This window comes from Neopelma chrysocephalum, unplaced genomic scaffold (assembly GCF_003984885.1).
Source record: "Neopelma chrysocephalum unplaced genomic scaffold, ASM398488v2 Primary Assembly neopelma1_252, whole genome shotgun sequence".
Taxonomy (NCBI): domain Eukaryota; kingdom Metazoa; phylum Chordata; class Aves; order Passeriformes; family Pipridae; genus Neopelma; species Neopelma chrysocephalum.
This window is the reverse complement of record NW_020897914.1, coordinates 3,033,824-3,049,539: the sequence shown is the minus strand read 5'-3', so window position 1 is coordinate 3,049,539 and position 15,716 is coordinate 3,033,824. Positions and strand designations below refer to the sequence as shown.

The window sequence follows — 15,716 nt, the reverse complement described above, 5'->3', positions numbered from 1 at the left end:
GAGTTGCTCCCTTGGGATCTCTCTGCCGGCTGTTCCAGAGGGATCTGCTGGTCCCCGTGGGACCTGTGCTGGCTGCACCCCTGCCTGGAGGGAGAAGGTAAACAGAGAGCGAGGCGTGCACGGAACAAACGGCTCTCGGTACCGGGCGAGGGAAAATTATCTCACCAGAAACAGATAAAGGGAAGGGGAGGTTTGTGTGGTGCCAACCAGGCCTCTCCTGACTCCATCCGTGACGTAGGCGCTGCCTCCGGCTAAAAGTGCCCCGTGCCCTGGCTGCCTGCCCCACACCCGGCTCGGGGAGGCTCGTGCTCGCCTGGCACCATGTCCGTCACCATCTGCCAGTCCATGGGCTTCGTGGTGTCCGCCCTGGGCATCGGGGGCATCATTGCATCCACCTGCATGGACCAGTGGAGCACCCAGGACCTGTACAACAACCCCGTGACCGCCGTGTTCAACTACCAGGGCCTGTGGCGCACGTGTGTGCGGGAGAGCTCCGGATTCACGGAATGCCGGGGGTACTTCACCATCCTGGGGCTGCCAGGTAGGGCCCGCTGGCTCACAGGGCAGGGAGGGGGGGGCACCTGCCAGCAGCTCTGTGGGAGTGGCTGTAATGGGTGGTTTTCAGTGCAGAGCGGGAACCCCGAATTCCGGCCAGGAAGGATCTCGGGTGCTCCCCCTGTTTGGGTAACAGGTCCCTTGGAGAGATCTCCACCCAAGCCCCCTCCCATGGCCAAGCATCTCTGTCCTAACCAGGGTGGGGAGGATCAGCAAAACTCACCACAGCTGATTCTGGATCATGTTCCCGAGCTTTGTCAGAGCTGCTCCGTGGGGTAACTCGTCCCCCGCACCGTGGGGTCGATTCCTCCTGCAGAATTCCAGCTATGTGGTTCCCACCAGAAGCCACTAATATTCTTGTCATTGGAGCAGATCCTTTCCTAAGAGGATCTGTCACAGTTTGGCTCACTGTATTTTGGGATGGGCTAACACCACCAGGCAGGATTTCCCCCTAATTCTCCTTTGGTTCCAGTTTTCTTCTTCCACGGGAATCATTCCTGGGCTGGTTGTGCCCGGAGTATCTCGGGGTGCAAACAATTAGGTTACAACAGGATTATCTGGGGGTTTTTCTTGCCTTAATACAGTGAGAAAAAAGGCACTTAGGCTGTTCCACCCATCTGGCCTCTGTGCTCTGAGACAGCAAGGATGGAGGGAAGAGCTGGTGTCTGGTGTTGGATGTGCTGCAACATCCCAGAGCAGGTGCCAGGGATGCATTTTCCTAGAAGGAAACGAGCCTGATCCTGCCTGAACACCCAAAAAATGGTGTTTGTGCAGGGCTTGTGCTCCATCACAGTCAGCAAAGCTGAGCAGCTTCCCCCAGGGAAAACTCATGGAGCAAAGGGCAGGACAGGTCACTAAAACTTGACTCCAGCAACTAATTACTGGTTTAATGGTTGGACTCGATGGTCTTAGAGGACTTTTCCAACCTTTATGGTTCTATAAAGAGATTAAAGTTGCCACATGAAGAATAAATTGAAGTGTAAAAACCCAAATCCTCCCCACACACAGATACACCCACAACACGCTGCAGAACTGCCTCAATTCTGCTGCTCTGAAAGCTTAAAATGACAAAAAATGTGACTCTAAGGAAGAAGCAATTACACTTTTCAAGTGTTCAGCTCTGGGAACTGCTTTAATCTTTGAAGAAACCAGACTAGTTGAGATTTGGGGGGTTTTGTTCTTTCCAAAGACCTTTGTTGCTAAGCTCAGCATTACAGCAAAAAGAAAAAAAGGGATTTTTTGGCAATTCCCAAACCTGCAGACTGGTGTCTGTAGGGTGGGTGTTAGTTTTCTAAAATGGAAATGTTGGGGGGGTGGATTTCCTGCAGGAGCAGGATTTTCCTGCTTTGAGACAGGCTGTGGGAGTTCAGTCTCCCAGCCACGACAGAAATGAGCATCCTATCCTAAATATCAGGATTTCCAGGGAAACCATCACCTTCCAGTGGAATTTCTACCTGGGTTTGCCGGGTTTCTGCTGCCACCCACAAAAAGGAGTTTAAAAGACCCCAAGAAAGAAATTTAAAAGACCCCAAAAAAAGAAATTTAAAAGACCCCAAAAAAGAAATTTAAAATAAATCTGAATATAAAGGCAGGTGGGTGCCTGAACCCCCAAAATTTGCCATCTCCACCCTCAGGGCTGTTGGGGAGCTGTGGGAAAATGAATATTTATGTGCTTTTTGTGACCGGTGTTATCAGCTCTGCCCTACAAAATGAGGTGGAATTTTTTCCCTTTCTTTTTAATGAATTCTTCAGAAGTCTCCCCCTCCCTGCTCCCGTTTTCCCCTCCTGTTATATATTGTCTGACACTTCCCAGTCTCTGGAGGAGCCACAAACCCACTCTCCCCACTGCTGTGTTTTAGGGATTGGCTCCGTCTCCCAGATCCATCTGCTCCTAAAGGCGTTTCTTCCCACCCACCACCAGCAAAGGGCAACTTTATCCCAACCAGAGTGGGGGGGAAACGAGGCTAAAAAATCAAATTATTAATTTGTTAAGATATTATTTAAGAGCATCCTCCCCGTGTTTATTTTCACCTCGCTCGCCATTAACCCCCCCTCTCTACCCACCCCATGGTTAATGGTTTGTCAGCATTTCCATTATAAACCCCTATTTATTATTCTGACAATGGCAATTTATATTGGGAACAATAGTGCCAGAGTGAATAAAAATAATAGGACTCTCACAACCAGCGAGGTGACCTGAGCACACCGAGGAAGTTTTGCTTTCCAAGGTTTTTTTTTACCTCAATCCCTTGCTCCCCTAGCAAAGATTAAACCTGTCTTGCCCATCATCTATCTTCAATTTGGTTGGGAATTTTAATTTCAAATAGATGGAGGAAAAATCAAGATAATAGATGAAAATGAGAAATAACCTGGGTTCTTTGCTGCTCAGCTATAAACAGTCGGTCTCTGGTGGAAAATGTCACCTGAGAACTGAACCTGCTTGCTCTGATTTGGCTTTCTCGTGTTGTTTTTTGCTGCTGGTTTGGTGTGTGAGGGTCTGGAGGACACAGAGGGAGTTAGAACACACAAATAAGGCACAAACAGCAATAGATAAGCTCGGGCAAAGCTAAGAAAATCAAGGTGGAAATCAAGAGGCACCTTCTCCTAAAAGGAGCATTTTCCAGTTGCTTCCAAGTTTGCTAAACTACAGGAACAAGGGCAGTGATTTTCCTGTTTGTTCTTGATGCCCTTTTTCCAGCTCAGTGAACCTGCTTCAGCCATTTCTGAGGAGACAATTTATTCCCTTTAGACCCTTCCAGAAGGGCTGAGGCAACAAAGCTCTGGGGGCTTGAAACAGAAGAATATTTTTGCTTTTCCAACAGCAGCTTTGAAAGCCTGTTAAACTTCTCCAACCAGTAAAAATGTCCATGTTAGAGGGGTCAGAGTGAAACCAATCCCTGGGAATGTAACCATGACTTCTGTGTGACACAGCTGCTCTCAGCTGGTTGGTGAGGGAGGGTGGCAGAGGTGCACGGATCTTCCTGAGGAGAATTCATGTCTAGGAATTATTAACATTGGCTGCTCTGCATTTCCTTCCTTCTGTATCCATGTTGTTCCAAGGTTTTCTTTGAGTTCCTACAACCAACACACATTTTGTGGCAAAACCCTTGCTTTTGGAGACAGGGCATCCCACCAGCCAAGGAACAGCATCTCTGCTCCCTGGAACTCTTTCACGCCCAAAGTTTGTGAGGATGGGGGCTGTTGATGACCTGTCATAATCCTCCACTGGTGGTGGCCATGGGACAGTCTCTTCCAAGTTCTTTTGGTTGCTTAAAACCCTTTAACCCAGTCGAATTTTGAAATATCTGCAGGTAACTCCTGTAACCTTCTTGAAGCCTTTGGAGACCCAGTTTTGTGCACAGAAGGATTTAGGTGGCCCAGGTGGGCTGGAGACTTGACATAAACCTACCAAGGGCACCCGTGGGGCTGTGGGGGGTTTGTGCCCCCAGCAGGAGCTGAAGGAGGTGCAGGGATGGGGGAAGAGCCAATGGGAGACCCTTAGAGGGGTTCTGGGGCACCCCAACCCCCAGTGACACTTGGGGTGGGAGGAGGTGGCAGTGAGCTGGGTGCTCGTGTCACATTCTTACTGTTTCGTGCCTTCACACCATGCAAAGGTGAGAGACAGGTTAAAAGTGTTCTAAAGGATCTGGGATAAGGGCTGGAAGAGGAGCAAGGCAAGGGAAAGCCAAGGGGCTGTGGAGATGTGGGGCTGGGATACAGCTCGTAGGCATCTGGGGCACAGTGCAGCTTCATGGGCCACCTCAAAGTACCCTCTGGACCATCTGAGGGCCAGTGGGGTGGATCTGAGCTGGGATGGGGTCCTTCCATGACCCCCCTTCCCCACTGAGCTCCAGAAGGGCCCAGCACACGCTCCTGGAGCCCATGGTGGTCACAGCAGTGGATGCAGGGGGAGAAGGGGGAGAAGGGTGGGTTTGCCTTGGCTGGGTCTGGACAAGCTGGAACGGTGTGAACAACTGGCAGGGTGTGAGTTCTATTTGCAAATTTGAAAGCAAACATGAGCTGTAGGTGAGTTTTGAGGGAGAGGCAGCGATAACACTGTGGGGTTGCCATGGGCCCCGGAACGGGCTGAGATAACGGAGAGTCCACGCCTGGGCAGGGAAAACAAGGGGGAGCTGAGAGAAAGGGGGCAGAGGGGAGTGGGCACAAAGCCCCCTTCCTTCTCCTGGTTTGGGTAAACCACTGGAGATGTCTCAATAGTCATGGGACCCCCGTTCTCTGCTCCTTGGAGAGGGAGCTTGGCCTTGGCAAGAGCTGTGTCCTCACCGAGCCCCTTCCCAGCATTTCCACGGGACATGGGAAACCCTCTGCCCCAAGCTTTCAACCACCAAGCTGGAGAGCAATCCATCCTTCAGCCACTCCTGGCTGTGGACATCTCCCACGGGTGGCTGGAGAGGAGCATCAGGTTGTGCTAAAGATGCTCAGACTTGTCCTACAGCTGTCCTATCACCCAACCACCTCTTGGGGTGTGCTCTGAGCCAACAGCCCAGACAGAACTCCCAGGTGACCTTCTGTTATCTGGGAAAATGGGATGATGAGTTTTTGCAAAGAGAAACATATTTTTCCCTGAGTGGTTCAGAAACAACCTTTAAAAATAAGCTTAAAATCAGAATATCTGAGAGAGGCAGAGGAAATGTGCTGGGGAAGTGGTGGGACGGAAACAAGTTTGGATTTTTTTCTCCAGAACTTTGCTTCAACCAACCACTGAGGAAGGTGTTTGTGGGAGCTTTGACTTCCCACCATTTCCAAGCGTGATGCTGATTAGAGAATAAGAAAGAGCAAATGCTGGGATGGCTGGATAACACCTTAGCCAATATTTTTAGGGATGAGCAAACAGAACCCTCCCAACCACAATAACTCTTCCAAGCTTATGCCATGTGGAGAGCTGGGTGTGGCTGTGTGTTTGTCTGGCTCTTAGCCCAGGGCTGCAGCATGAGCATCATCACCAAAATTGCTTCTTCAGCTCCATTTTTGGGGGAGCAAACATGAGGCTTCAGTGGGGAATACACAACCCTGAGCTGGTTTATCTTCTTTGGAGACATGATTCAACCTGGCCCTCAAAATCCAAGCCAGGCTCTTCCACCTGAGCTTTCCTGGAGACTGTTGGTGATATTTTTGGGTTGCTCTGGGGTTTAGGTGTCCCTGAGTAAGAGGGTGGAGGAGAAGCAGCATCTCACATCAACAGGAGGAGATTCTGTGCCAAAGAAAGGTGAGTGAGGTGACAGACTGGGTGGCAGACCCTGGCTCAGGGCACATCCAGGGGATGTCCCTCTTTCCAAGAGGTGTCTTGGGGGAGCAATGGAGCTTGGGATGTGAAATGGTGGAGGAGGAGAAGAAAAGGTTGGCTTGAAGAGCTGCTCCAGCTGCTTCCAGCTGAAACCAGCAGGAAGGGTTTGAGGAAGGAGTGGTGGCTCTGAAAAGAAAATATATTTGCCCTTTTAATTCTTCCCCTGTCCTTTGCTTTTTCCTCCCCAGGGGTTTATTTAGAGCTGTCACAGTCCCTGGGTTCATTTCTCTGGGCAATGTTGTACATTCAGGATGTGGGGTGGCCCCACCCTTGGGATAGGGGTTGTATCCCAGAGGAATATCTGTTCCTCTGACCTGGTTTGAAGAGGCTCAGCCTGGAAAAAGGGATGTGGTCTCTTACCACCAGATGGCAAGGAGAAAGCAGGCGAGTCCTGGGGCTTGGGAAGGAGCAGAGTCATCCTGGAGAGCTGGTGAGCAGCACCAGGGGTTGGGTACAACCAGCTCTTCTGGGCTGGGACACAATTCTGGCTGAGGGACCACAAAGGATGGGATGGAGAACCGGCCACATTACTGGTTTGAACCCTTTCTGTCCTCCTGGCTTCCAGGTCCTCCCCCTCCTTAGTTGTCCCCCCAGCTTCTAGGTCCTCCCCAGCCTTGGTTTATCACAAAGATGAGCAACGTTCTCATCCAAGGTGAGCAGTGTCAGCCACATGCCCTCTCCCTCACAGAGGATAAGCTGTTCCTATCCCCTCTGGTTCTCAAGGGCTCCCTTCTGTGAGTTTTGTTCACCTTATTAGTTTTGCTGGCAACTTGGCATATGGCAGAGCCAGCCCTTCCTCTGATACAAACTTGCCAAAGTCAGTGAAAATTAGGAAATTTGAATAAAACTGCTGGAAGCAAAGCCATCTTGTGCCTGGCCTGGTGGTGGTCGTGACTTGTGGCCACCAGCCATGGAATTGTGCTCTGGCTGCTCCAGCAGAGCCCAGCACATCTCTGTGTGCTGCCCACCAGCTTCACAGCCCCACGAGCCAAAGGGGTGTCCTGGGAGGGGGTTCTCCAGGAGGCAGAAGCAAAATCCGAGGGGTAGTAACCTCGTTGTAACTCCTCCATGCACAGAAACAGCCTCTCCTCTCCTCCTCGTGGCTTCACCCCACGGTGCTGATGGTGCCTGTGGCAGGGAGGGGGACCAGGACTGCCTAAAGTGGGAATTTGTTTCTAGGTCAGGGCTGAAGGGAATCAGTGGAGAGGTGTGTGAGATTGGGAGGGATGAGTGTGAAGTCTGGAAGGTCCTTGTAGCTCACTGTGCTCTGCTGGCAGTGGCACGGGGGGTTTGTATTGCTCCTCTAAACCCAGCACTTCTCTCCTGTGCAGAGGAAATGAATTTCCTATTTCTTATATCCCCACCCCTTTCCCAGGACCATCCCTGCAGTCAATACAGACAAGCACCCCAAAAAGGCCATTTCCCAATGGTCCCTGTGCTCTCCTTCCTCCCACGAGGGTTTCAGTGGGGCCACGTGTTGGCTGGTGGGATGTGGGCGGGTGGAGAGCTGGCCTGGAGGAGCTTTGCTGGGCTCTTGGTGCCTTGGGTCGTGCCATGATCAGCATCCCACACAACCTCAGCGATGCTCCAGGGGCCTGCAGGGAGCAGCCATGTCCTTGGGCTGGGCTGGTGGCCCTAAACCCTCTCCCAGAGCCACCACTGGTGTCCCTGGTTGTCATCGTGCCTCTTGTGGGGACACATCCGTGGGTGCTGGGCCATAGAGCTCCCCCGTATCGGGCTGGTGGCACAAGCAGAGGGTGGCCTGGGCTGAATTCCCCTGGGAACATGGTCCTTCCCTGTGGCAGGAAGGCAGGAGGAGCCCGAGGGGCAGCGCAGGGTTTCGGTTTGGGGCCGGCACAGGACCCAACAAGTGGGTTACTCAACACTCAGCAGAGCGTGGCTGCTCCAAGGGGGAAGGACAAGCACCCTGAAGGACAAAAGCTCATATCTGCAGCCCTGCCAGCACAAACCTCCCCAGCCAGAGTGAAACTGGACTATCTTGCAAAAACACTTTGAGCAAACAGCGCTCCATGGAAAGCATCTGATAAGAGCGGCAGCGTTCCCGTGGCTCGGGGAGAGGACCCGGCTGCTCCCATTAGTGCTGCTGCTCCCCTGGGGCATCTCGCTGCTCTCCCGGGCACACACCATGTCCACCACCCTGTGCCAGGTCATGGGCTTCTTGGTGGCCTCGCTGGGCGTGGCGGGGACCATCGTGGCCACGGCCACGGACACGTGGAGCACCCAGGACCTGTACGACAACCCCGTCACCGCCGTCTTCCAGTACCAGGGGCTGTGGAGGAGCTGCGTGAGGCAGAGCTCCGGCTTCACCGAGTGCCGGCCCTACTTCACCATCCTGGGGCTGCCAGGTAGGGCTGAACGTGCTCCAGGTTTGACCTGGGAGCTCCTCCCGTAGCTCTGCGCAGTTCTCATCCAAAAATGAAGTAGCAGGAGCAGGTATCTTGGAGCACTTTGGGAGGAATAACGTTTCCAGGCTACTCAGCGTAAATATGTGTGTATTTATTGCCAAAATGATTCCTTTACTCAGTGGAAGTTACACCTTGGAGAAATTCGGAGCAACCTGGGGGTGATTTCTGGCTGAGCATCACAGGTTCAGCCCAGCTCTGGTGATGTGAGGGAAGAGAGGGTGTTTAAACCCCCAGGGATTGTCCCTTTGCACGGGAACCCCAGGAAAACAGCTGTGTGTTGGCAGAGAATAATAATAAGTATTGGTTTTCCCAAAGGGAAAACTGGAATTGGAGAAATCCACCTGTGAGCAGGAAGGGTGAGGAGCGGGGGAAGGCGTTGGGTCACTCCACGTTACCTGGGCAGGGTTGGTGCTGCAGAATCGATTGCAGGGGGCTGTTATGTTCCTGTTTGCTTGCCAATTTTACCAAAAGAGCTGTTTTTGCCCTCCCACTGCACGGGAGGGTATTCCAATGCTCCTGGCCCATGGGAGAGGAGCAGCCAGCCTGGCCCCCCGTGCCAGCCTGGGAGCTCTGGTGCCCTGGGAGTGTCTGTGGTGCCCAACTGCAAACAGGTCCCAGCAATAACTGCTGCCCACAGGCCTTCTGACTGGATGTGGGCTTCAGTCCTGTATCCTCAGGGATGCCAACCTGGCTGCCCTCTGGGAAGCTTCACCAAGGACCAGGGTTTGCTTTCTGAGGAAAGCCCATGACCGTCCCGAGGGCTGAGATGGGGGAAATGTGTCTCTGGGTTTCTTCAGGATTGCTCAGGCCACTTCTTTCTTATTTGGAGGAGCAAACCTGATATCTAGAGTCCCTTTTCCTATGGCACCATTTGTTTTAAGGAATAACAAATGTATTTATCAAACTATATATATATATAAACATTGTCACCATGTATATCTTTAGAATGCTGTGTGGAGGTGATTGGTTTTCAAAGAGCAGTGAGACAATGGTAACCATCCTTTTGGTGTCAATTTATTTTAATCCAGATTTTACATTTTAAGTTATTTTTAGGTAATATGGCAAATACGCAAAGCAATATCACAATATCTGTTGTGTCTTAGAGATATTCTGTCAGTTTGGATCTTTATGTGTCCATTTAATTGATGAATACCTTAAAACATAAGCAAAGAATACTCCTGTTTGCATTGGGTTAACTTAAAGACCTTATTTTTTTCCGTAAACTTTCTACATCCCATTAATCATTCGTCATAAAGTCAGATTTCCATTTTTTTTCAAATTTTGTATCAGCAACAGAAATGCATGTGATTCTTACTTTAAATGACTTAAAGTTGTTTTACCTCCTCACCTCTCACTACTCTGGGGAGAAAGAGAACTCTCCAGTTTCCCTTACATCTGGAAAACACAGTGATGCAAACTGTGCTTTCAGAGCACTGGCATTTATTTTGGTGAAGAATCTTGAGTTTTTGCTATTCCCTGGTTGTGGGACACCACCCCTTTGTACAGAAATCAGGTGTGCAGATATGGAGCCAAGTTCTCCCCCCTCCTGCAAAAGGTTCATCCCAAACCCCGGTGGTTTCTGTGCTTGCCCTAAACTCCAGGGCTCTTTGCTCCTCAGGCCATTTTTTCCCTTACTCTCCTATTTTGTTTGTCTAAACCCTTCCACTCCCTGCTGTGGGAGGTCATTCACCTCTGTTCAGAGGACTTTTGGTGGAAATGCACTTGAAGCCTCAGTGCTCACTTTCCAAAGAACTTCCAGTCCCAGGAGCCAAGTGCAGAGGCCTCCATGCCCTGGGAGAACTTTCTTTTCCTTCCCATCCCTTGGTGGAGATGGTGCCTAAGTCACTCTCATGGAGACAGGAATGGCTATTTGGCATTTTTTCCTCTTGTGTCCTGCCATGTTCCACTCCCTCCCCTTCCCAACAGCTCCTTTTCTATGGAGATTCACCAACTCGGACTTCGGTGCTCCGGCAAAAGTGCAGCATCCTCATCTGCCTGGCTTGGCCTCTTGTGTCATTCCACGGACACACCAGGAACACATCTCCTGGGGACCAACAAGCTCTCTGTGAGATCTTGGCTTAGGGTCCCTTCTTGATGGGTTGCAAACCCCTCGGTGATGACCCCAAGGAACCACCAGGTCTGTCGGAAACACCCAGGAATGAAGGACCGTGTTAGGGACGAGGAGCTCCTTCGGATCCCCGGTGTCTGCTGCTGGGTTATCAGCCTCTCCTCCTGCCCTGAAACAAAGGCACTTGCAAAGGAACTTCAGTGGTTGTAAAGACAAATGAGATGGAGCTTTTCTTCTCTTTGCAGCTTTGTGCTTCCCATCAGGTGCTGCGGAACAACCTTTGAGGGCTGATAAGGCGTATCCGCAGCTCCTTGTTCTGCGGTGGAGAACAGCTAATGAGCTCGCACCTGGGGGCTGATGAATGGCAGATTGAAAATCCCCGGCTCGTTAGCTCTTGTTATCGGCTGATAAGGGCAAATTGAGTCATAAGAGGCAGCCCCGGTGGGACTGCCGGTGGGAGGGGGTGGTGTGTTCCCAGCCCGTGGGTGGCAGGGCTCCTGCTTCCGTGAGCACTGCGGGGCCAGTGCTGCTGCTCGGGGTGCTGGTGCCCCACAGCACCCCAGCACCCACCCCTGCCCTCCTGCACACCCTGTGCGAAGCCAGCAGAGTCTGCTCCGCGCTCCCCGGGCACCCCAAGGGGTGACAGCCAGGCCGAGGGAAGCCCCTGGGGCTGCAGAACGCTCTCCTTGCCCTTCTCACCCCACCACGAGCCCAGTCACCTTCTCTGGACAGGGACAGTCACGCCTGGGGAGCATCAGAGCCAAGCCCAGGGCTGGGAGAGCTCGTGGGAGGGCAAGAGGAGGCTGCAAAGTGTCCCAGCCAAACCCCAACAGCCCTTGAAATGCTTTCGGCCGCCCCCTCCCAGCGCCGCCGCCTCCCTGTCCCTGCCGGGGAGAGCAGGGGGAGAAGTGTCTGGGGCCAGCTCTGGAGTGCAGGAAACATGGGATATGTGCCACCTTATTAGAGAATCACCTTGGTATTCACATCCCCTTTCCCCCTCCACTTCTCTGTTTTTAAAGGTGCAAGTTTCTCTTTCATTTCCCCTTTATTTTTCTAGGGAGTCTTGAGGGGTTTTGATGCCTTCAGCCCTCAGCTCCCTCAGGAATGACCCACCAGCATCCCAGCCTGCCTCCAAACAAGCATTCCCACCTCGTGGCAGGCTGCTGGACACACTCAGGCCGGGGGCATTTGTGTGCTGTATTGATGAACATGGACAGTTTTATACAGGACTGTTACAAATCACCATGGAAGGGATATGGGGATGGAGCTCGTGGCCAAAGTTTTGTTGATGTGTAATGTTTGTCAAGATGATTTTCCTCTTCTCCTGTGCCATGTGCTTTCCTGTGGATCAGGAACACCCAGAACTGTGTTTGGAGCCATGCAGTAGCTGGAAGTATCATGGAGAGCTGGGTGGAGCTGTCTCCTTTCATTGCTGATTAGGGATTAAAAATAAGAGTGTTTCTTAATCAATTTAATAATGAAACAATTCATGCTTCTCCCAGCTCCCCACTAACTCTTCTCCATGAATTTCAGCTGAATGAACAGTCATAAAGAATCCTGTCTAAGCCATCAAACTCCTTGGGCAGCTGGGGCAGAGAGCCCATTCCAAAGGTGCCCCAGAGAACATTCCAGTGTAAACCCAGTGCCTGTTTGCCGAGGTTTTCTTCCTTAATACCTATCTTTATAGACAGAACCAGCCTTTAAAATGCTCCCAGGCTCTGACAAGTCTCCTGTCAGTCACTGCCCGTGTCTCCCTCTGTTCCCCAGCCATGTTCCAGGCTGTCAGGGCCCTCATGATCGTGGGCATCGTCCTGGGCATCCTCGGCCTCCTCGTCTGCATCTTTGCCCTCAAGTGCATCCGCATCGGGACCATGGAGGACTCTGCCAAAGCCAACATGACTCTGACCTCTGGCATCATGTTCATTGTTGCTGGTAAGTGGGTGCTGTCCCATTTTCCCTGTGCCTGGAATTGAGGGTGGCCAGGTCTCCACACAGCTGCTCTGGAGCCACCCAAAGCATTGGTGCTGTCATGGAGTTATTGGCAAGGGAAGAAGATCACACCTCTTTAGGCTGGGCTTCCAGACCTGGCAACGAGCAGGTTGTGAACCAAATGTATCTCCTCTTCCATGGGGCAGAGAATGTGTTTTCCACTCAAAAAAATGATTCCTGGCAGGGAACCTTTTGTCCATGTTTGTCACTGTAAAACAAACCTTTAACACTGAACTGTTGGATATTTTCAGCTGCTGAAATGATCTGTTTGTTAAACTTATTTTCTGTGAGAAAACACATCAGGAGGAAGATTCCTGCTGGGATGATTTGGGATTGTGGAGGGTGGCATTGCATTCCTGCTGTCGGAATTGTAAACACAAGGAAATCCTGGCAGGAAAGTGTAACGTGTTGTGTTGCTGAAGGACACAGAGCAGTGTCTCACCCACCTCTCCAGAGCTGGAAGGTGCTTCCCCAAGGCCACAGGTGACTTCTGAACTGTGTGGGTCTCAGTGTGTCCCTCTCTCTGATCCAGGCCTGTGTGCCATCACCGGCGTGTCCGTGTTTGCCAACATGCTGGTCACAAACTTCTGGATGTCCACCACCAACATGTACCAGGGGATGCAGAACGTCCAGAACAGGTGGGTGGGCAGCTGGCTCAGGGGGCTCCACGGTGGGGATCTCCCTCAGGGCTGCAGCCAGAGGAAAGGTCCATCTGGGAGGACCTTGGAATGGTCACAGGACTGGGAAGATTCAGTCCCTTGGGAGATAAAGTCTCTTACCTGCCCTGGAGGTGTTGGCTGGGATGTCTCTGCTCCTGCAGCTCAAGGGGGAGGTGGGGAGCCCATTGAGGGACTTGTGGGCACTCCTGCAGGGCTGGGGGAGGATGACAAGGCTCGGTGTGTTCCAGGGGGAGCAGCCTGGCCCCTGCCCAGCCCTGAGCAGTCTCTGTCCCACAGGTACACCTTCGGCTCAGCCCTCTTCGTCGGGTGGGTGGCCGGTGGCCTGGCCCTCGTGGGGGGCATCATGATGTGCCTGGCTTGCAGAGGGCTCATCCCAGAGGAATCCCGGTAAGCTGAGCTGTGGGAGACATGGGAAGGTGCTGCCTGAAACCTTGGATGTTGGGGTAGCACCCAACCAGCCCAGAACGTGTCTCTGAGATCCCCATCGCAGCAGTTACTGTGATGGTGGAATCACAGAATCATTTTGGTTGGAAAAGACCATCCAGTCCCACCATTAACCCAGCACTACATCAACTCCACCAATACTTGTTTATTTATTTGCCCTTTTGGGGCCAAAAGGGACCATTTGCCTTCCCCGACTGTGTGACTTGCAAACAAATAGAGCCGGAGAGAGACCTTGAAATCTAAAATTTGCAGTGTCCTGGTTAAGTCAGGGCCATTAATTGCAGCTTCATTTGCAAGGTGCACAGCAGATCATTAGAAGGTGGAGATTGCATCAGGTGACCCATGATTTATGTAGAATCATAGAGTGGTTCGGGTTGAAAGGAACCTTAAAGACCATCTAATTCCAACCCCCTGCCATGTGGGACACCTCCCACCAGACCAGGCTGCTCCAAACCCCATCCAACCTGGCCTTGAACACTTCCAGGGATGGGGCAGCTGCATCAGGTAGAACTTTGTACACCTACACAGCTGGTTATTGTACATGGGGTCTTCACTCAACCAAGGAATTACTGATGAGAAGGAAATCATAAGTTCATGAAACTCCAGGAAAGGGACTTGCAGTCTGTCCACGAGTGGATGGTTTTGAGCTCATTGAGTGTCTCCAAGCGATGACACAGCACAAAGTTGCCTAAAATCCAGCAGCAAACAGGACCAGAGGGTGCCAGGTCGGGTGGTCCCAGACCCCCCAGTGCCTGATGGCACCTTTTGTGTCTCTTCCAGGTACAAAGCCGTGTCCTACAACGCCTCAGGACGGAACATCTCCTACAGAACGGGGCCCTACAAGGGGTATGAGCCCGACCCAAAGACCAGGAAGGGCCCGGGGTATGAAGAAGCTCCTCGGAGTGAGGAGGGAAGACGCTCCTACCCTTCCAAATACGACTATGTCTAGCAGCCCCTCTGGGCTCAGCTTGTGCTCTCTTGTGTGTTTGTAACTTCAGAAGCAAAAAGTGCAGCCACCAAAGCAGTCTGTAAATAGGATTGTGTTTTCTGTTGTGTTTTCTACTCTGAGGTTGCATCCTGGTTTGTTGTGGACATCAGTTTTACTGGACTGCCTGCCACAAGGAGGTCTGTAACAAAACACTGCCTTTTGGTGCTCTCAGAGTAGAACATTTTGCTCCTGTTTCATGTATAAACTGATATCCAGGAGCGGTGCCTTGTGCCCTTTCCAAGTTATTCAAATAGTGAAAATTCCCCTTTAATAATAGCTGTGTATTTGAAGTAAATTCAGCCGTGGCCCTTTGGATGTGCCCAATGCAAACAGACCCCACAGTCATGGAATTCTCCTCCCTGGTGACTGTTCCTGCTCAGTCACACCTTTGCTTTGCTGGTTGTACTGATCTGCTGGGAGATTTAATCTGATTTATGTTCCTTAGACATTTGCTGTAACCCGTGATACCAAAGTATATTTATTTTTTCTGATCTCTCCAGGGAATATGAATAATCCATTGTTATTCCTACAACAGATCTCTGCTGTAACAGCTCCAAACCTCTGTGTGTGACCAGTGTTCCTGCAGATGTCATCTTTAATGAGGCCAGGAGAGTTTCTCATTTAGAATTAATTACAGTTACATTTGGAGCAGAAATCCCAGGGAGCATTAGATATTTAACTCCACACCGACACCAGGACTTGTGTTAATTTTTCCTCCAGTGATGTGCAGATTAACTCCTTGGTGGGATGTTGCCTCCTCCAGCCAAGCCATCAGAGAGGAGGTTGATTTGCAGGGGTCAGAGGAAGGGATGTAAGAGCTTAGGTGGGAGGGCAGAGCTCTGTGCTGTCACCTGGCTCCAGAGCACATCCCAACAAAGCTCTGCAGAGTGCCCATGAGCAGAGCAAAGGGATGAGTTAGAGAGAAAAAAGGGCTCCAAACCCTCCCAAGTGGCCACTGTGGTGGGCACCTGCAGGAGGTTTTGGCACCACTTGTCATGGTTCTCAATTCTCTGCAGGAGTTCACTGGCACAGTTGTTTTGGTGAAATGCTGGTGTTGGTTTGATGTTCTGGAGGGTTCAGAGGTGGAGCTGAACGTCCCTCCAGAGCTGGGCCTGTGGTGGGTGAAGCTGCCACCAGGCTGGTGGCATCTCTGGTGGCTGGTGGGGATAGAGGGGGCAGGCTGTGCTCCCAGTGGGCACAGTCTGGGCCCACCACCCCCATGTCCATCCCTGCTCCATGTCCATCCCTGCTCCATGTCCAT

General features: G+C 51.7%; 1 protein-coding gene across 2 annotated transcripts; it reads left to right on the top strand.

Moving 5' to 3' along the window:
* Positions 1-321: 321 nt before the first annotated feature.
* Positions 322-14,715, top strand: CLDN18 (claudin 18). Of its 2 annotated transcripts, none has more exons than XM_027703912.1 (5): positions 322-541; positions 12,122-12,286; positions 12,876-12,981; positions 13,300-13,410; positions 14,248-14,715. In XM_027703912.1, the coding sequence occupies exons 1-5, from the start codon at positions 322-324 to the stop codon at positions 14,414-14,416; spliced, it is 771 nt and encodes a 256-aa protein (XP_027559713.1). In that variant the 3' UTR covers positions 14,417-14,715. The 2 variants fall into 2 exon arrangements, with proteins under 2 accessions (XP_027559713.1, XP_027559712.1); XM_027703911.1 differs by lacking the exon at positions 322-541 and adding an exon at positions 8,007-8,226.
* The last annotated feature ends 1,001 nt before the right edge of the window (positions 14,716-15,716 follow it).

What these genes read in the sequence shown, in the direction of transcription:
- CLDN18 (XM_027703912.1), top strand. Translation starts at nt 322, where the DNA reads ATGTCCGTCACCATCTGCCAGTCCATGGGCTTCGTGGTGTCCGCCCTG. An exon ending in CATCATGTTCATTGTTGCTG is followed by an intron (nt 12,287 to 12,875) that starts GTAAGTGGGTGC and finishes TCTCTGATCCAG; the next exon opens with GCCTGTGTGCCATCACCGGC. An exon ending in CTCATCCCAGAGGAATCCCG is followed by an intron (nt 13,411 to 14,247) that starts GTAAGCTGAGCT and finishes TGTCTCTTCCAG; the next exon opens with GTACAAAGCCGTGTCCTACA.